General features: G+C 38.5%; 1 protein-coding gene across 1 annotated transcript in view; it reads right to left on the reverse strand.

Annotated features, from left to right (window-relative positions):
• Nucleotides 1-7,593: 7,593 nt before the first annotated feature.
• Nucleotides 7,594-22,223, reverse strand: part of LOC130708218 (all-trans-retinol dehydrogenase [NAD(+)] ADH4-like) — a 77,656-nt gene continuing 63,026 nt past the window's right edge. Inside the window, 2 exon segments of the mRNA XM_057546458.1 lie at nt 7,594-7,840; nt 14,868-14,980. Coding sequence (XP_057402441.1) covers nt 14,956-14,980 — 25 coding nt within the window. The 3' untranslated portion in view covers nt 7,594-7,840; nt 14,868-14,955.

Genomic DNA, 22,223 nt, shown 5'->3' on the forward strand with positions numbered 1-22,223 from the left:
CCCGTGTGCCACAACTAGAGAGCCTGTGTGCCTCAACTACTGAGCCCACATGCTCTGGAGCCCGCATGCCACAACTGGAGAGCCTGGGTGCTGCAGCTACTGAGCCCACACACTCTGGAGCCCGTGCGCCACAACTAGAAAGAAGCCCGTGCATCGCAATGAAGAGCCCGCGTGCTGCAATGAGGAGCCCGCATGCCACAATGAAAGATCCCGCATGCCGCAACAAAAGATCCCGCGTGCCGCAACTAAGACCCAACGCAGCCGAATAAATAAATAAATAGTTAAAAATAATGTAGAAAATAACCTAGCTCCAATTCCATCTTCTCATTAAAAAAAATAATAACAGCAAAAACATTTGATGATTATAGTTATGTATAATTGAAGTGGATGACAGCAATGATACAAGGGATTAGAGGGCGGAATTAGGATTATATTGTTATTGTAAAGTATTAGTACTACCAGTGAAGCCATATAGTGCTATTTGAAAGTGAACTTGGATTAGCTGTAAATATATATTGCAAACTCTAGGGCAACCACTAAATTTTTTTAAGGAAGTATAGCTGATATGCTGAGAAAGAAGGAAATATGGAATCATGTAATATACTGCATTAACACCAGAGACGGTAGAAAAGGAGAAGACAAAAACGGTAACAAAGAAGGACAACGAATAGGAAACAGTAACGAATATGATAGATAGTAATCCACCTATATCAGTAATCACTTTAAATGTCAGTAGTCTAAATGCACCAATTAAAAGATAAGGACTGTCAGTGTGATTCGAAAAACAAGTCCCAAATATATGTTATATACAAAAAGCCAACTTTAAATATAAAGACACATATAGGTTAAAAGTAAAAGGACGGAGAAAGACATAACATGCTAACACTACTCCAAAGAAAGCTAGAGTAGCTGTATTAATTTCAGACAGCAGATTCAGAGCAAGAAATATGAGGTATAAAGAGAGGCGTTGCATAGTGATAAAGGGGTCAGTTATCCAAGGAGACATAACAATCCTTAATGTGTATGTGTCTAACAACAGAGCGTCACAATACATGGAGACGCTATCTATTTAGGAGAAATAGGTAAATCCACTATAACAGTTGGAGACTTCAACACCCCTCTGTCAGAAATGGATAGACGCAGCTGGCAGAAAATCAGTAAGGACATGGTTGAACTCAATAGCACCGTCAATCACCTGGATATAATTTACATCAATGGACTGTTTCATTCAACAACAGCAGACTACATTTTCTTCCTAATATCACATGGAACATCCACCAAGATAGACCACCTTCTGGGCCATAAAACACACCTTAACAAATTTAAAAGAATAAAAATCATACAATGTATCCTCTCTGACCACAATGGAATTAGAGATAGCTGGAAAATCTGATAATACATGAGATTAAACCACACACTTCTAAATAACACATGGGTCAAAGAAGAAATCTTAAGAGAAATTAAAAAATATTTTGAACTTAATGAAAACACAACTTAAAATTTGTGGAATGTAGTGAAAGCAGTGCTTATGGGAAAATTTATAGCATTGAATGCATATGTTGGAAAAGAAGAAAGATCTAAAATTAATCATTTAACCTTCCATTTTAGGAAAGTAAAAAAAGATCACATTAAATCCAAAGTAAGCAGAAGAAAAGAAATAATAAAATTTAGAGTAGAGGGGAATTCTCTGGTGGTCCAGTGGTTAGGATTTGGTGCTTTCAACTGATGGGGCCCAGGTTCAGTCCCTGATCAGGGAACTAAGATCCTGCAAGTTGCATGGTGCAGCCAAAAAAAAAAGAAAAAGAATTTAGAAATAAATGAAATTGGAAACAGGAAGTCAGTCAAGAAAATCAACAGAACCAAAAGCTGGTTCTTTGCAAAGATCAATGCAATTGATAAACCTCTAACCAGGCTAATCAAGAAAAAAAGGGAAGGGGAATTCCCTGGCAGTCCATCCAGTGGTTAGGACTCAGCACTTTCACTACCATGGCCCCAGGTTCAATCCCTGGTGGGGGAACTAAGATCCTACAAGCTGCATAGCATGGTCAAAAAATAAAATTAAATTAAAATAAAAAGGAAAAAGGGAGGAACACAAATTACTGATTTCAGAAATGAAAAATGAATCTATCATGATAGATTCCCATGGACATGCAGAGGATAATAAAGTAATACTATGAATAACTCTTTGCCCACAAATTTGATAATCTAGATTGAATGGACGATTCCTTGAAAGGCACAATCTGTCCAAACCTCACACAAGAAGAAACAGACCATTTGGATAGGCTTATATCTATTAGAGAAATCAAATCAATAATTAATAACCTTCCCAAACAGAAAGCACCATGCTCAGAGGGGTGCACTGGTGAATTCTACCAACTATTTAAGAAAGAAATTGTACCAGTTATCTACAGTCTTTATTTAGAGAGAGACACAGAGGAAGATAGATACTTACTAATTCATTCTGTGAAGCCAGCATTACCCTAATACCCAAACCAGGCAAAGCCGTTACAAGAAAACTAGAGAACAATATCTATCATGAACCTACATGTAAAAATTCTCAGCAAAATATTATCAGATTGAATCCAGTAATTTAGAAAAAGAGTTATATGGCACAACCAAGGGATTTATCTCAGGTATGCAGCCTGGGTCAACATTTGAGAATCAACTAATGTAATTCATTTCATTAACAGGCTAAAGAAGAAAAATCGCACAATCATATCAATAGATGCAGAAAAAACATTTGACAAAATCCAACACCCATTCATGATGACAACTCTAAGGAAACTAGGAATAGAGGGGAAAGTTCTCAACTTGATAAAGAACATCTACAGCTAACAACGTACTTAATGATGAGAAAGTATTTAGAAGCTTTCCTACTAAAATCAGACACAAGGCAAGGCTATCCGCTCTCACCACTCCCTCTCAATATCATACTGGAAGTCCTAGCTAACACAATAAGACAAGAACAGATAATAAAAGATATACTGATTGGCAAGGAAGAAATAAAGCTGTCTTTGTTCACAGATGACATGACTGTCTAAGAATCCACAAAAAACTCGTGGAACTAATAAGCAATTACAGCAAGGTTGAAGGATAGAAGGTGGTATACAAAAGTCAGTTGCTTTCCTATATACCAGCAATGAACAAGTGGAACTTGAAATTAAAAACAATACAATTTACATTAGCATGGGATAAATGAAATACTTAGATATAAATTTAACAAAATATGTACAAGATCTATGAAGAAAAACTGTAAAATTCTGATGAAAGAAACCAAACAAGAACAAAATAAATGGAGAGATAGTCCAGATCATGGATAGGAAGACTTATTTATTTATTTGGCTGTGCCAGGTCTTTAGTTGCTTCACACGGGATCTTTGTTGCGGTGTGCAGGATCTAGTTCCCTGACCAGGGATTGAACCTAGGCTCCCTGCATTGGGAGCGTGGAGTCTTAACCACTGGACTGCCAGGGAAGTCCCTGGTTAGGAAGACTTGATATTGTCAAGATGTCATTTCTCCCCCTCTTGATCTGTAGATTCAACACAATTCCAATCAAAATCCCAGCAAGATATTTTTGTGGTTATTGACAAACTGACTCTAAAGTTTGTACGGAGAAGCAAAAGACCCAGATTAGTCAACTCAGTATTGAAGGAAAAGAGGAAAGTTGGAGGACTGACACCACCCAACCTAAAGACTTACTATAAAGCTATAATAAGACAGTGTGGTATTGGCAGAAGAACAGACGCATCAATGAAACAGAATAGAGAGCCCAGACATAGACCCACATAAATAAAGTCAATGATCTTTGACAGCATAGCAAAGAAAATACAATGGAGAAAATACACTCTTTTCAAAAATGGTACTGGAACAACTGGACATTCACATGCAAAAAAATGAATCTAGACACAGACCTCACAAAAATTAAGTCATAATGGATCATAGACCTGAATGTAAAATGCAAAACTATAAAACTCCTAGAAGATAACATAGGAGAAAATCTAGATGACCTTGGGTATGGTGATGACTCTTAAAATACAATACCAAAGGCATGATCCATAAAAGGAATAATTGATAAGCTGGACTTCATTAATATAAAACAACATTTCTGTTCTGTGAGAGACACTGTCAAGAGAATAGGGGAAGCCACAGATTGGGAGAAAATATTAGCAAGGCATATCTGATAAAGGGCCATTTTCCAAAATATACAAATAACTCAACAATAAGAAAACAAAAAACCCAATTAAAAATGGGGTGAAAGATCTGAACATATTGCTCATTAAAGAAGCATATGGCAACTAAGCATATGAAAAAGTATTCAACATCATATGTCATTTGGGAATTGCAAATTAAAACAATAAGATACTACTACACACTTATTAGAATGGCCAAAATCCAAAACACTGACATCACCAAATGTAACAGGTATTCTCATTCATTGTTGGTGGGAATGTGTAATGATACAGCCACTTTGGAAGACAGTTTGGTGACTTCCTACAAAACTAAACATATTCTTACCATGTGATCTAGCAATCCTGTTCTTTGGTATTTACCCAAAAGTTGAAAACTCATGTCCACACAAGTTTTGTAGCAGCTTTACTCATAATTGCCAAAACTTGGAAGCAACTAAGATATCCTTCAGTAGGTGAAAGGATAAACTGTGGTTCAGCTAGACAATGTAATATTATTGAGCACTAATAAGGAATGAGCTATTAAACCCTGAAAAGACATGGAGGAATCTTAGATGCATATTACTAAGTGAAAGATGCCAATCTGAAGAGGCTACATACTGTGTGATTCCAACTATACATTTAACATTCTGGAAAAGAAACCTACGGAGACAGTAGAAAAATCAATGATTGCCAGGGGTTAGTGGGGAGGGAGGGATGAATAGGTGGAACAGAGAGCATTTTTAAGGCAATGAAACTATGCTGTTATGATACTACACGGTAGATATATATCATTATACATTGGCCAAAACCTGTGGAATGTACAACACCAAGAGTGAACCTTAACATAGGAGTTTGGGTGATAATGATGTGTCAAAGTAGTTCATCAATGTAGCAAATGTACAAGTATTGTGGGGAACGTTGATATTGGGAGAGGTTGTGTGTATGCGGTAGGGAGGAGGAGGTACGTGGGAACTCTGTATTTCTACTCAGTTTTGCTGTGAACCTAAAACTGTTCTAAAAAATAAAGTGTATTAAAAAATAATAGACAGGAGTTACAAGTAGATGTGTAAGTCTTATCTACTTTCTATGAGAAGAAAAAATTGATACAAGGTGAAATCAGAGGCCCTCATTCTCATTAGAGAATTTGCTAGTGTGGACTAAAGTAGAAATAGCCTGAGCAGGTAGGAGATACAGGTGATCTTTCCAGATACAGATCACAAAATGGGTATAGCAGCAAAATATAGAAGTATTGGGGAACCTCAACCTCCTGGCAGCATTTGGAAGTAGGCCCTTTGTTAAATTCTTGACCTACTGTGCTCTCCATTTCATCGAATAGAAGAGAGGAAACAATGAGTGACACTGTTAACTTGTACTTAATTCTGACTCTTAAGATAATTCAGCTTATTTTTAAAATTTATTTTATTTATTCATTTTTATTTCTGAGATATACATTTTAAAGTAATAACTAGAATTATGACTTATAACATTATACCAGAACATATAAGATTTTTAGGAATTTCATGTAATGTCTGAAACATTTATATTTAGATTTATTTTTAATTCAGCTCATTTTGAACTGCAGGGCTTATTAGGTGAAAATGACCTGTCATTTTAGACTTTGTAACATGCAAGTAAGTGTACACTAGACATAGTCAAACAGACTTCAAAAAGTTGAAGCATATTTCATAGAGCTCACAAGAAATAAAGATAAGTATTGAATGAATTGAAGGAAGAGTTCATGAAGCCATAAATGTCTGCTACATTTTGAGGGGAACTTTTTTTGTTTTTTGTTTTACCAGCTTCAGTTGACATTGCTTGGGTACATATTCCATTAGAGAGGTAGAGATAGCCCTTGCTATGGCCCCTCTGAATTGGAACAGGAAACTGAACTGCCACAGATGGGTTGAACACGAGGGAGCCAGAAGTGGTTGGTACTAATTCTGTTAAATACTGAGGCTTGAAATCTACCCATCAAACCCTTTCTCTTGGGAAAACACACATACACATAGCATACAAAGTAGATGGACACCTAATTTGCAGCTGCAAATCTGAGTTGTGTTGTGCAGTTTTTCCTGTTACTTTTCAAGACGAACACATATCACAGAATTAGGGGGTCAGAGACTCCTTGGGTGGTGCTACGATCCCAAAGAAGTAAACTTTCTTTATGTTTTTTGTAGGTAGTATATTATAAGTTATCCATTATTGTGAGTAACCTGAACATATCTTTTCCTGATTGGAACTATGGAGACTCTGGAAAACCTGACAGGCTGGAGAAGTACAGGCACACCTCATTTTATTGTGCTTCACTTTATTGCATTTCACAGATACTGAATTTTTAAAAATTGAAGGTTTGTGGCAACCTTGTGTTGTCAGTTGATGGTTAGCATTTTTTAGTGATAAAGTTAGGTATGTACTTTTTTTTAGACCTATAATGCTATTGCACACTTAATAGACTACAGTGTAGTATAAACATAACTTTTATATGCACTGGGAAACCAAAAAAATAATTCATGTGACTCACTTTATTGCTACATTCAGTTTATTGCAGTGGTCTGGAACCAAACCTGCAATATCTCTGAGGTATGCCTGTACAAGGGACAGTTTCATGATTAAATGTAACAGGAAATTAAAATGGAACTTTTCATTTTGTCTCAGTTTTGGCTAAAAACTCCAAGGCCAAGCAATATAGGTGCCAAAATCACCCTCACATTCTAAAGCAAGGTACTAGGGTACCTTCTGTAGGACATGCTAAGAGACAGAAAATTTCTTCTGTCAGCATTAGCTCATCTCCTATCTCTCGGCTATATAAGGGAGGGCAAAGAATCCATGGGGAAGGGCAGAAATGGTTTGGAGAGAATTTCTTTGGAGAGAGTTGTCAGTGTGCTGTATATGCCCCTCCTACTTCCTCTTAAGTATGTTGGGAGCACTTCCCCCTCATCTGAAACCAAGAGAAGAAAAACACTCAAAAAGCTTGAAGTATTTTCTCTGAAATGTGGAAGATGCAAGGTCTGTTATCTGAAATAAATTGAAAAAATTTAAGGCTAGAGGCTGGCTAGATAACAGCCTGTCTGGTGGCAGAATGAAGTAGAGCAGAGTTTAGTGGGGACAAGGATGCAAGTGTGTTTCCCACAGACCAAAGGTGGAAACTGCAAAGGAATACAATTGTAGATTATTTTAAAAGGAACTTTATCACAGAGATCCACCTGGAGAGGTAAGGTGACCCTTGTGGAAGCAAGGCGTTGAAGGCAGAGTCTTAGTTGGCCAGTTGTAGAAAGAATCATCCCTATAAAGGAGTTGCAGGTAGGAGATCCCTACTGGGTCAGAGGATTCTTTGTGAAACCCACAGAAATTCCCCACTCAAGAAGGAATTCAGTATCTAAAAGATGCTGCACCCAAAGGACACCAATATCAGATTGCAACAGTATTTGTTGTATAAAATGTAGTCTTTTCCTCTAAATTTCTCCTCTTTTCCAGGCTGGACAATTGAGGGGACTTGAAGCAGTAGCTAGCAAGTGGTGGGAGGAGGTGGAACACAGAAGGGAGAAGAAGCAAGCCCCTCACTCCTTCTCTACTGCAGACTTAATTTCCTGTGGCAGTAATGGCAGTCAAGCCAGTGGCGGTGTCCTCTGTCCAGGGGTGGAATTGATGGTTCAGTCTGCAGCATCTTGAACCTGAGGGCAAGGAAAATGGTGACCAGATCAGTTCTGCTGCTTGGGTTTGGACATAATTTCAAGCTATAAATCTCTGAAAGTGTTTTCTAGTCCTCTTGATAGTTCTAGGACTTGCCCGATAATAAATTCCTTATCATTATAAATTAGCCAGAATTGATTTCTGTGACTTGCAATGAAGTCAGTCAAAAGCAGTATCAGGAATTTTGCAAGAAAACAGACCATCAGGGAAATGGGTCAGTCTGGGATTAATTATCTGACCTGTTGAGGCTGAAAGCAGTGAAAATCCAGTTGATTTTAAGGAGTAGATTATCTCTAGGTATGCAGGGGTGGAACAGTTAATAGAAAATCAACTCTGATTCCCTGGAAATAAGTAAGAAAGTATTAAAGGCAAAACCTTAGGGACCACAAGATTTTTGCTGTAGAAGAGTGTTAAAGTACACGAGTCATTCAAAGCCTGTGGGGGGTAGATGGTTGCTTCTGAAAGTGCCGGACATTTTAATGAAAGAGAATGGTAAATGCTGCTGCTCAGTGATGGCAAGGCTCCAGTTCAACTTCTCTGCCATTCTCGTCTTTCCCATCATGGTTGCAAGATGGCTGCTGCAGCTCCAGACTGTCGTGTCCTTACATGACAGTATCCAAAGGCAGGAAGGAAAGGGTCTTTTCTCCCCACACACCCCCCCCCCCTTTGTTTTCTTTTTAAAAAATTGAAGTATAGGGAATTCCCTGGCAGTCCAGTGGTTAGGACTCCGTGCTTCCACTTCAGGGGGCAAAGGTTCCATCCCTGGTTGGGGAACTAAGATCCTGCAAGCTGCGTGGCATGGCCTAAATAAATAAATAAAAATAAAAATTGTAGTATAGTTGATTTACAATGTTGTGTTAGTTTCTGGTATACAGCAAAGTGATTCAGTTATACATGTATATACATATTATTTTTCGTATTCTTTTCCATTATGGTTTATTACAGGATATTGAATATAGTTCCCTGTGCTATACAGTAGGTCCTTGTTGATTATTTTACATATAGTAGTTTGTATCTGCTATTTCAAACTCCTACCTTATCTCTTCCCCACACCTTTTCTCCTTTGGTAACCATAAGTTTGTTTTCTATGTCTGTATGTTTCTGTTTCAAAAATAAGTTCATTTGTGTCATATTTTAGATTCCACACATAAGTGATACCATATGGTATTTTTCTTTCTCTTTCTGACTTACTTCACTTAATATGATAATCTCTAGGTCCACCCGTGTTGCTGCAAATGGCATTATTTCATTCTTTTTTATGGCTAAGTAGTACTCTATTGTATATATGTACCATATCTTTTCTATCCATTCATCTTGATGGACATTTAGGTTGTTTCATGTCTTGACTATTGTAAATAGTGCTGCTATGAACATAGGGATACATGTATCCTTTCGAATTAGAGATTTCTCCGGACATATGCCCAGGAGGGAGATTGCTGGGTCACATGGTAGTTCTTTTTTTAGTTTTCTGAGGAACCTCCATACTGTTTTCCATAGTGGCTGCACCAATTTACATTCCCACCAACAGTGTAGGAGGGTTCCCTTTTCTCCACATGGAAAGGGTCTTTTCTTTACCCTACCCCTCCTCTTTTTTAAAATCAAAAGGGAAATCACTCCCCCAGAAGATTTCCCTTTGTGTCTCATTCACCAGAATGAAGTTGTATGTCTACCCCAAGTCAGTCACTAGCAAAGAGGAATGGGATTAGACCAGTCGTAGTTTAACTTCTGGAGCTGAGGAAGAGTCCCACCTTGCCTGAGCTCATTATTGCCTGTTTCCTGAATAACATTGGGGTTCTGTTTGTAAGGGAGAAGAGAGGAATGGCTAATGAGTAGGCATCCAGTATGGGCAACACCATCTTTGGGTAGCTCTCACCTGTTTATAGTATGACCTAAAAAACTGCCCTCTTTGAGTAGAACCTAGAGCAAAAGAAGTTCAGCTGGTCTAGTCTGCTATGAAAACAACTCTGATGCTTTCCTTTTGTGGACTGAATGGCTTTTAAGGGACCATAGCAGGACATTGTATGGAGCCTGTGGCAACTCCAATGGTAGAATCATGGTGGAGAACCTAGAGTTTTAGAGCAAAGTTATACTCTCTTCAGTCCTGGTTATGATTAAAAATGCCTGACCGTGGTGACCATGGTGATCACTAGGTGATCATGCTATCTGAGTTTCTCACCATGAACTGGGTGTTACTGGATCCACAAAATTATAAGGCTGGATGTACCCAGGAGGATAGCCTTACTAAAGGAAGTGATGTATATAGGACTAGACCCAAGCAAATCCTGAAGACACAGTAAATTGCCTGAGCAGTTGACTCAGACTCCTACTGCACTTCCACCCCTTGGGGAGATTCCCTGTGATCAGTTCATAGAGGAGGAAGAGAATTTCAGCTTGGTTATAATGCTCTGCATGATATTCTGGCAGTTGGTAGAGGTAGACTCGGGAAATCTTGTCAGAGTACAGAACTTCAAGCATTATGTCACTGTGAGTCCTCTGATAGGAATGAAATGATCTGAGATACAAATCTACATTGATTAATAGGTAGTAATTAATTAATGATTTGGTCAGATGATGAGGGACTTTGAAAGAATGAGGTTGTAGGATTGGTAATAAGGAAGTCTGGAAAAGAGATATATGGATGGACCTTCCATAACAGGCACTGAGTGTGAGGAAATTTATATTCCATGTGAATCTTGACAAAAGGTCTGATTTTGGAAGAGATTGTCAATGATCAGGTGAAAAAGGTGACCCATCCTGGGGATGTTGTTCAGCAGGCAGCACTTTCTCTGGAGTCTTTGGAGTTTCACAAGACCTTTTGGTTTAAATAACATTTGTATTAACGGAGAATGGATTTCTTTTTAACAAAGATCAGAAGACATTTTAGTAACACTTGTGTGTATTTACATGTCTCCATATTGCTGAGGAGAGCAAAATGATATTCTTGGAAAGATTCTTAATTTAATACTTTCTCAAATCAGGTTTTTAAAAGCAGCTTATGATGCAGAATTTATTTCTCTTTTCAAAGCTGCAAGAAGGGACATCTCTTTCATTTCTTTCCAGACTCCTTTGGTTAATTATGAAGACTTTTATTTTTAAGGTCAGGTTGTGAAATTTTATTAGTTATATTAACAGCAGGCCTATAGAACAGAATTTTATTGATAGAAGTGGAGAAAGGGATAAAAATGTTATTTAATAATAAAATAAGGAGGATATAGCTTTTCTTCTTTATTATTAAATGCCTTATATACTTATAATTTCTTTCTAAAAAGACCTTGAAACTTCAGAGAAGACAAATGGTCTATCCCTGGGTTTAAGTGATAGAATAAGAGCATTCTGGTTTAATCGCATTCCAGAGAGGAAATATTTAGGGTTTTTATATAGCCCAATATTTGTCAACAACGGATATGATTGACTAAAGAATATACAGATATAGCCAGCATTTACTGGTATATTATTCAGAATAGGTATGTTACTGAGACTGTATATGGTGTATTGAGTTTAAGAATACTTAGCAATATGTAATTAGGAATAAAGAGGACATGATGGTAGGGGAGAAGCGGGTGTGCTAGCTGGGTTCAACTAGCAGAGGGACTGAACTTTGTGATGCTCCAGGGAGCAGAACTAGGGAGGCAAACCCTAGCTTTAACCATAAGGGAAAAGTTGGCCTGCTCTCTGCAAAGCACTTGCAGAATATGAAAAATGGCCTTGCCCTCAAGAAGCTGTAGTCTAGTGAAACTGTTGAAGAATCAGATGAAATAATGCACATGAAAGTACTTTAAAAAATGTCAGCTATGATATAGGTGAAAGTTGTTAGTCTCTCTCTGAATTCTTCTCAAAGAAAATAGATGGAAAAATGTTAAAAAAAACAAACACCTGAGGGCATTGTGGTAGCATTTAATAAACAATGACAGTCCAAGATGTTTGAAGACAGTTAATGTATCTTAAAATGCATTTTTTTTTCTTCTTAGAAGAATATACTGTGATTTTATTGGCTTCTAAATTCAGGTATTATTCACCCTATTAACTGGCATTCTTAAAGATTTGTAATAATTTTAGATCAAAATATCATTACAAAAATAGACCTGTGTATCTAAATACATTAGAGAATGAAAACCTTTAAATAATATGTTTTTTGTTTGTTTGTTTTGTTTTTTCCTTTGGAGGGGTCAAGTTCCATTCCAGTTCTGTTTCAGTGGCTTGATGCCCTAGAAATACTATAACTTGTGTTGCCCCTAGTATTTTAAAGAGTAACATTTTGGAGAGGGATGGATTGGGAGTTTGGGACTAGCAGATGCAAACTATTATATAGAGAATGGATAAACGACAAGGTCCTATTGTATAGCACAGGGAACTATATTCAATACCCTGTAATAAACCATAATTAAAAAAGAAAAGAAAATTAAAAATTAACGTTTAAAAATAATAAATATTAGAGCCCTGAGGAAAAGCAGACAATTGTCAGTAGTTTGCAGATTATTTTTGTGTCTCTACAGTACAGTTTTTAAATGGAAGTTTTCTGCATATTAGCAAATGAATTATTGTTACAAGATTTTTATTGTTTCTGGAGTATCATATAAAGACTCAGCATTCATTTCTTATTTTAAGAGAGAGATGTTTGGGTAACTTAGACATTAGGTGTACATTTTGAAGAATTAAACTATAATTACGTTTACTAGGAATTTCAGTTGGGGGCCTGGATGAGAAAAAAGGCCTCTGCTGCTAAAGGAATGATAAAGGTTAAGCTTTAAACCCCACACATATCTCCCTGGGTTTTCACTGATTTTATAAATAATCCCAGCAGTCTTGTTAAGAATAATGAGATTTTTTTGTTTTTCAAATCATAGAACCAGACATGGAAAAATAGAAGACTGATAGAGGCAGGGTTGGTGACTGCAGGAATAATTGGAGAGAGGGAGAGAGGGAAACTACTGCCTCACAACTTAGTTAATAATTTATTATTAACTTAGTTATTAATTTTACTAATTAATAGGTTTTATTAATTAATGTTATTAATAAAAATAATGCTCATAATGACTATTCTGAGTTATTAGGATTAGATTTGTGATTCTATAGCAAAAAAGAGGAGTATAGAAATGTTTTGGAAAAATTTCACTCAAAAGGGCTGATATAGGGCTTCCCTGGTGGCGCAGTAGTTGAGAATCTGCTTGCCAATGCAGGGGACATGGGTTCGAGCCCTGGTCCGGGAAGATCCCACACGCCACGGGGCAACTAAGCCCACGCGCCACAACTACTGAGCCTGCGCTCTAGAGTCTGTGAGCCACACTACTGAGCCCGCATGCCTAGAGCCTGTGCTCTGCAACAAGAGAAGCCACTGCAGTGAGAAGCCCGCACACTGCAATGAAGAGTAGCCCCTGCTTACTGCAACTAGAGAAAGCCCATGTGCAGCAACGAAGACACAACGCAGCCAAAAATAAAATTAATTAATTAATTTTTTATAAAGGCTAATATAAACTATTTGGACACTTGTGAGGGTAAACTTTGGTATCAGACAACACATATCTATTGAGCATCTCTAACAGACAGAAGGGTGGATTCAAGGATTGTTCTGCCTTCAAGGAGTTTACAAACATATACTTGAAAAACTGGCAGTCGAAACAGCATGTCCTAAGATTGCGATAAAGATACTAAGAGCCAAAGGATATCAGGGAAGGAAAACAGCTTTATGGTTGCCAAGATCTGAGAAGGAGGTGGGTCTCAAGCTGGACCTGGGAAGGATTGACGAACCCAAGGAGAGGTGGGGAGGGCAGGAGGAGAAAACACAACTGATACAGAGAATAACATGAGAAAGGCCAACCACCTGAGGGGTGCGTCCTATTCCCCACAGTGCCAACAAAGGAAGCCTTTACAGATGGATTAACTGGCTTCCATTTCTAATGAAAGAGAATCTTAAATAAGCAGGAATATAAGTTTCTGCTTTGAGATATTACTACCCTCCTCAGCTAAAGTTTCAGAGTTTATCTTCTCTCAGAGTTAGACGTGTGGTAAACATTAAAAAAAACCCAAACTGGTGGATTTCAGAAATTATGCTAAACTGAGATCTAGTCTTTCTTACTCTAATCTAAATTATTATGTCTTATTCTTAAACTGCCCATTGTAGCATCTATTAGTATAATAGTTTGAAAACGCTCATTTTGCTTTTCATATAAATCTTATTGTCTGTTATATCTTGCAACTGTAAATAGTTTTACTTACTACATTTATTATAAGTACATTATTCTTTGTCATTTCTAGTTGAATATAGAAAATAGATTACTTAGTGCAAATTACAGATGTTTAACAGTTAATCTCTAAACATTATGCATTGTGATAATTATCAAAGATGAAAAGGGCAATTATTTAATAAAAATGGAAATTTGAGAGTATAAATGTATTTTCTTTTAAAAAAATCTCTCTCTATATGTGTGTATATATATATATATATATATATATTCATTTATACAGTTTCTGATATCCCAGTACTAGTGATTATAGTTCACAGTAGTAAAGTGGGGCTAAGAGAAATGAACAGATGTTAAAAAGGAAATTATTTAGCAGCTTGTTAAAGAAGAGTAGCTTGTAACTTATTGTAACTTGTGTTACATATATGATATATATAACACAAGATTTAAAGATATATGTATCTTATTACATTCTACATATTGATAGTGACTTTTTCTGTTAAAAAGCTTTTTATTATGGAAAAGTTTAAACGTATATAATAGTAGACAGAGCAGTATAATGAAACCCCATATATTTATCACCCCACCTAAAAAAGTATAAACATACAGGCAATCTAGTTTTATTTATGATCCCTTCATTCCCCACTCCCACCTCTCCAGAACTAGTTTTAAACAATGCCCAAACATCATATGATTCTATTCATAAACACATAAATTAGCATAGTTATTTAACATAGGAAATACTAATATATTTTATGGATAAAAATGCTGTAATCTCTATAGCTATTTGATATTGACATGTTAACTGTAAATATCTGTTTAAACTCACAGTTATCATTGTTCATCATATCAGGTAATGAATTAACCAGACAGGTTCAGATTTAGTCAGCTAGTATTCCAAATTGTTCCTGGAGTTGTCAAAAGAGCAGGACTGTCCTAATGCTGTTAATAATAATAAAACAACAATCAGTATAATTTTCATGACAGATTTCACCAAAACCCATGAATAATTTTTGTTTTTTTGTTTCAAGATTTGGCCTAATATTTCTTTATAGATACCCACTTTGCTAAGTCTAATTTCTATTATCTTGTCATCCACTTCCATTCATGACATTACTAATACTTTATACATGGTGTTAGTAAGCTGGGGAAAAATTGGGGACCCTCACTTGATTCTGGGCAAGATCCTTGTGGCCCAGTGGTGTTATAGAGAAGTAGAGCATGTTGAGGTTGTCGTGAGATTTTCGTCTTGGAATAGTCACTGCTCTTGGCTCTCCTGTAGCTTAGGGAAAATTGGGCATCAGAAGAAGGGGTGGTTGGTGTGTTGGAATATTGCTTGCGGAGAACTCAAAAATTCCTACTCCTTCAACATGTAGAAGCAAGGAGGGAGATAAGCCTCAAAGGCAGAGAATTTCTTATCTTGGACCTTACTGCTGGAGCTGTAGAACCCCTGGCATCAGCAGGTTGCCATGCACAAATATTTTCTTCACCCAGGACCTGGAGCTACACCTACCTATGGAGGGAGAACTTCTGTGGCCTTTCCTCACCATGAGTCAGGGTCACTACACCTTAACAGGCCAACTGCATGTTTTGTTCCCTCCAGTTCCTTGCTTCTGTGCAGTTGGTATGGCAGGAGGGCCTACCCTCAGTTGTGCTTCATGTTCCCGTATGGTCAGCATCCCTGGGGAGGCCCATCCTCTGCCTTCTCTGTTGCCACCTTTCCAGGTGTGTGGGCAGTCAGGTGGTCTTCTCAGTAGGCCAGGGGGAAGTAGGAGGCCTCATTCAGGTGTCTACCCCTAAGCCTCCATTCTGCCACTGACTACCAGGCCTACATGGGATAGTATGAAAGACTTGCCCAGCTATTAATAAAGTAGTGCAGCATTTTCCATTTGGCTGCCACTTAGCAGTCCTTGTGGGTATATTCCATGACTGAGAAAAAGGGTAGCTGTGGAGGAGCTATGAGCGCCAGGGTCTAAGGCCCTAAACCCCAACCTGACTCCTAACTTGAGGAATACTGCTTATGGGAATATTGAGATTGTACAAGATATTTTAGGGCTTACACACTAAGTTACTTTGTGTAGCTTAAAAAATAATGTTTATTTTTTCTTTTTTTCTTTAGAAAATCTTTGATGTGCAATAGCTAAGAAGTGAAGCAACTTTATACCTATCTGTATGGATTAGTTTCAGGTTAGCTCCTAACTACTGTTAGGATCCCAGAAAAAGACCGAGTGAAGCCAAGACCTTGGGAATAGTGTGGACAGTGAGAAACCCTAGAAAAAGGGAGGAAGGGGGTGCCCATGAAGAGCAGGAGGATCGGGAGTGGGGAGGGACTCCTGGGAAGGAGCAGAATGTGGACAGTCGTAAACAGAACACAAGGATCTCTGGGGGTGCCTCAGGCAGAGCCCACAACACTCCACCCCTGCTTTTGTCACACCCTGGACTTCCGCTCATGGATTTCTTTTGGAGAATTCTGCAACTCTGCAACTTTAAAATAGAGGTCTAAAAGCAGTGACTATGACATAGTTATAGTCATTGTCAGTACCCACAGATAATCAGAAACACTTGGGAAAACAGCTACCTCTACCTAACTCTTAAAACACCACCGTGTGTGCTATGTTACAACCCCATTTCAGGCACAGTTTTCTGGAAGAGTCTGCTGCCTCCTGGAAGAGCAGAGGCCTTTGCCAGCCTGTAGAACTTGTTGACTGATCTTGACGTCTGTCTCATAGGGCTGCCGTCACTCTTCTTGATACAGAAGATCTCTTATGCAGCCAGTTTGGCATGGTTCACAGGCATCCAGGTTGCTGCCTCTGATGTAGCTGGAGTATTTCTGGTAGTGTTCTGGATTCAGATCTTCACTGATAGGCTCCTTCTGTGGGTGTTTTATAGGGCTGGACAGCTTGATGTCCAACGTGAAGGCCTTAGGGAGGAGGTATACACCATCGCCCACTCGATACTGGATGCCATTCTTGGTGGCTGAGCTGTAGAGAACCCGGCCATCCAGATCCTCGAGCTGCTCTGTGATCCTGGGAATTTCTTTTTACCTCATTCCAGTCAGATGAACATAGCTTGTGCACAGTTTATACTTTTCCTCCGTCGGCTGAGTTTTTGGAGGGGACTCAAATCTCTCATCGTTTTGATCATACCACAGCTGGTAGAGATAGGACTTCCCATCATCCTCTGCCATCAGGGCCTCAGAACCCATGCCTCCCTCCAAGGCCCAGTTTTATGACAGAACTTTATAGACCTTCACTTTGCTGTGAGTGTATGAAAAGCTGCATGTCCTCACATTTGTCTACCAGGAACAGCTCCAGGGGGTCTGATGTGGCCCCGAGGACGTTGTGCGTCCCAACACAGAACCAGCGGGCATGCAAGCTCTGCCTTTGCCGCTGTCCTCCCACAGTGCTATGACCGTGGTTTTGAGGAATTATCTGGAATAAAAGAGACACAGTTCCCCACTTCCAGGGTTTCTGAGGCAGTGTATACTTTCTTATAGTAACTCTTCTTCCCAGCAGTCTTGATGGCTTCTCCAACCCAATAGATCAGATTCTTGTACTTTCTTTTCCCCTGATGCATTTTTTTGGAGTGATGGCATCTCTGGGATAGTGCCATTGACATTGTTGTCATCTGCCTCCTTCATGACCATATTGGGACACCTGTCTTGGCAAGCCTGTTTGCTCCATTCCCTACCACCAAATTTAACTGTATCCTTACAGGCTTTCCACTTTCCACTTTCCACTTTCAGGCTGTTGACAAATCTTGCAAATGCCACACAGTCGGCATTTAAAAGCATTCTTCTTGTCTTTGTCATCCTTTTCAATTTGCTCTGCGGAGAAAGTGTCAAAGATCTGGTAGAGCAGCTTGGTAGTGGTGGCTTTAGTGGGGCCTTTGTCCTTCTTGGCAGAATGCCCAATGGCCTGACATCTTTCAGCTTGCCTTTTTTCCAGGATGACCCCTGCCAACTTGATCAGGTCCCTCATGTAGTGGGTCAGGAAGTTGGGCTGCTTGTCCCTATCCCCAGTCTCATCATAATTCTCTACTTGTTCCACCACAAACTGGGCAGTGAATTGACTTAGGATGAGCACAGAGGAGAAACAGTAACCTCAATCTTATTGATCCGGTCTTCATAGGCTGAGTCAGGGTTGTTCTGCAGGAACTCAACTACTACCTTACTTGTGTAGATCTTCTCCTGCATCATGCTGAACATCAGTGCATTCTCTGCTTTGGGATCCATCATAATATATTTGACAAATGAGGTGCTGAAGCTCATGAGAGCCTTTTCACCTCTGTCAAAGCCAGTGATCCACCATTCATTTATGGGGCCAAGAATTTTGCCATTAACACCACTTTCAAGAGATCGGTCATCATTTTATATTGATTTTGCTGAATCAGAAAAGAAGAGTTTGACATTCTTCTTAATTAGGCTGGTGTCGATCGGGCACAGGTGACCACGTTTACAGTACATGCTGAAGCATGTCAGTTAGGTTGGGGAAGAGCCTCTCAAAGCCAGATTCATTGGCTTCGAAGATAGACATTCTCCCATTTATTAACAACTGTATCTCATCCACTGCATCAGGAGGATGCTTTTCATATCCTAGTTCAGTGTCATCCAGGTACTGCCTGCATTGAATGCATCTTGGAGGATGGGTCTTGGAGGACACAACTATTTTGATTTGATCTATTTTTTTCTCAGTTGGGTCCTTGGATATAGTTTTGCATCTCTTCTCCTCCGTGCTGGCACTTTAATCTTGGACTTTCAATCTCCAAACTTTTCATCCTTCTCTTTCTAATCAGAAACTTGTGATTTTACTCTTTCAGGTTCTTTTTCTTCAGGTCTCTGGCAGCTAGAATCTTTGCGTTGTCTTCTGTGCCTCTTTTCATCTTTATTATCTCCTTTATCCTGAATTTTATCTTGCACTCCTTGTTCTGCCTGGCTCCTTAGATTCTGTTTAGGTGCTTGTTCTTTAGTTTGACCTCTGAATCTCTTCTTTTTCATCTCTTTGTTCTTCTTCCTCCGTGTGTGTTTATGGTTTTACTCTTTCTGGTTCTTCTGCAGGGAGTGGTCTAGCAACTGGTTCTGTGGATGTGACTTTATGTCTCTTTTCCTCCTAGTCTTTTTCTTCTTCATTGATAGAATCATCCAATTTCGGTCTTTCAAGTTCTTCCTCAGGTTTCCTTGTGAAATGAGATGTGATGGTGGTCTGACTGGTAGTTTGCCTTATAATCCTGGGCCTAGATGAGACTTCAGACTTTGTTTCTCCATCAGACTTGCTTCTTCTGGGTATGCAAAGTTTAGAAATGGTTTTGGGAGACTTGTTTTCCTCTGCCATTCCCACTCTGCGGTCCTTACCACTTGCTTTCTAGACATCCATTCACTTCCCAACTGAAAGCCTGAGGTCTGTTCTCCAAGGATAAATCTTTATTTAAAGGGATTTGATTTTAGCCAGGTAGCCCTCCACTGATAATTCTTCTTTATGTAATTTATATAAAGTCACACAGCTGATTCTTTATTTCTGTTTGCAGAAATTCATGCAAGGGATTCAATTTCTCCTTCACACATTCCCTTTCTGTTAAGCTATCTGAAAAAACACGGAGTCTGCTCCTGAACTGCAAAGAAAATCATCCTCACCACACTGAACGGGGATCATTTCTTTACTTTTTTTTTTTTTTAACATCTTTATTGGACTATAATTGCTTTACAATGGTGTGTTAGTTTCTGCTTTATAACAAAGTGAATCAGCTATACATATACATATATCCCCATATCTTCTCCCTCTTGCGTCTCTCTCCCACCCTCCTTATCCCACCCCTCTAGGTGGTCACAAAGCACCGAGCTGATCTCCCTGTGCTATGGGGCTGCTTCCCACTAGCTATCTATTTTACATTTGGTAGTATATATAAGTCCATGACACTCTCTCACTTCGGCCCAGCTTCCCCTTCCCCTTCCCTGTGTCCTCAAGTCCATTCTCCACGTCTGTGTCTTTATTCCTTTCCTGCCCCTAGGTTCTTCAGAACCTTTTTTTTTTTTTTAAGATTCCATATATATGTGTTAGCTTACGGTATTTGTTTTTCTCTTTCTGACTTACTCCACTCTGTATGACAGACTCTAGGTCCATCCACCTCACTACAAATAACTCAATTTTGTTTCTTTTTATGGCTGAGTAATATTCCATTGTATATATGTGCCACATCTTCTTTATCCATTCATCTGTCGATGGGCATTTAGGTTGTTTCCATGTCCTGGCTATTGTAAATAGAGCTGCAGTGAACATTGTGGTACGTGACTCTTTTTGAATTATGGTTTTCTCAAGGTATATGCCCAGTAGTGGGATCGCTGGGTCGTATGGTAGTTCTATTTTTAGTTTTTTAAGCAACCTCCATACTATTCTCCATAGTGGCTGTATCCATTTACATTCCCACCAACAGTGCAAGAGGGTTCCCTTTTCTCCCCACCCTCTCCAGCATTTATTGTTTGTAGATATTTTGATGATGGCCATTCTGACTGGTGTGAGGTGATACCTCATTGTAGTTTTGATTTGCATCTCTCTAATGATTAGTGATGTTGAGCATTCTTTCATGTGTTTGTTGGCAATCTGTATATCCTCTTTGGAGAAATGTCTGTTTAGGTATTCTGCCCATTTTTGGATTGGGTTGTTTGTTTTTTTGATATTGAGCTGCATGAGCTGCTTGTAAATTTTGGAGATTAATCCTTTGTCAGCTGCTTCATTTGCAAATATTTTCTCCCATTCTGAGGGCTGTCTTTTCATCTTGTTTATGGTTTCCTTTGCTGTGCAAAAGCTTTGAAGTTTCATTAGGTCCCATTTGTTTATTTTTGTTCTTATTTCCATTCCTCTAGGAGGTGGTTCAAAAAGGATCTTTCTGTGATTTATGTCATAGAGTGTTCTGCCTTTGTTTTCCTCTAAGAGTTTTATAGTGTCTGGCCTTACATTTAGGTCTTTAATCCATTTTGAGTTTATTTTTGTGTATGGCGTTAGGGAGTGTTCTAATTTTGTTCTTTTAGCTGTCCAGTTTTCCCAGCACCACTTATTGAAGAGGCTGTCTTTTCTCCAGTGTATGTTCTTGCCTACTTTGTCGTAAATTAGGTGGCCATATGTGCATGGGTTTATCTCTGGGCTTTCTATCCTGTTCTATTGATCTATATTTCTGTTTTTCTGTCAGTACCATACTGTCTTGATTACTATAGCTTTGTAGTATAGACTGAAGTCCGGGAGCCTGATTCCTTCAGCTCCATTTTTCCTTCTCAGGATTGCTTGGGTTTTCCTGGTCTTCTGTGTTTCCATACAAATTGTGAAATTTTTTGTTATAGTTCTGTGAAAAATGCCAGTGGTAGTTTGATAGGGATTGCATTGAATCTGTAGATTGCTTTGGGTAGTAGAGTCATTTTCACAATGTTGATTCTTCCAATCCAAGAACATGGTATATCTCTCCATCTGTTTGTATCATCTTTAATTTCTTTCATCAGTGTCTTATAGTTTTCTGCATACAGGTCTTTTGTCTCCTTAGGTAGGTTTATTCCTAGGTATTTTATTCTTTTTGTTGCAATGGTAAATGGGAGTGTTTCCTTAATTTCTCTTTCAGATTTTTCATCATTAGTGTATAGGAATACAAGAGATTTCTGTGCATTAATATTGTATCCTGCAACTTTACCAAATTCATTGATTAGCTCTAGTAGTTTTCTGGTAGCATGTTTAGGATTCTCTATGTATAGTATCATGTCATCTGCAAACAGTGACAGCTTTACTTCTTCTTTTCCGATTTGGATTCCTTTTATTTCTTTTTCTTCTCTGATTGCTGAGGCTAAAACTTCCAAAACTATGTTCAATAATAGTGGTGAGAGTGGACAACCTTTTCTTGTTCCTGATCTTAGAGGAAATGGTTTCAGTTTTTCACCATTGAGAACGATGTTGGCTGTGGGTTTGTCATATATGGCCTTTATTATGTTGAGGTAAGTTCCCTCTATGCCTACTTTCTGGAGAGTTTGTATCATAAATGGGTGTTGAATTTTGTCAAAAGCTTTTTCTGCATCTACTGAGATGATCATATGGTTTTATCCTTCAATTTGTTAATATGGTGTATCACATTGATTGATTTGCGTATATTGAAGAATCCTTGCATTCCTGGGATAAACCCCACTTGATCATGGTGTATGATCCTTTTAGTGTGC

Source organism: Balaenoptera acutorostrata, chromosome 5 (assembly GCF_949987535.1).
Source record: "Balaenoptera acutorostrata chromosome 5, mBalAcu1.1, whole genome shotgun sequence".
Classification (NCBI taxonomy): domain Eukaryota; kingdom Metazoa; phylum Chordata; class Mammalia; order Artiodactyla; family Balaenopteridae; genus Balaenoptera; species Balaenoptera acutorostrata.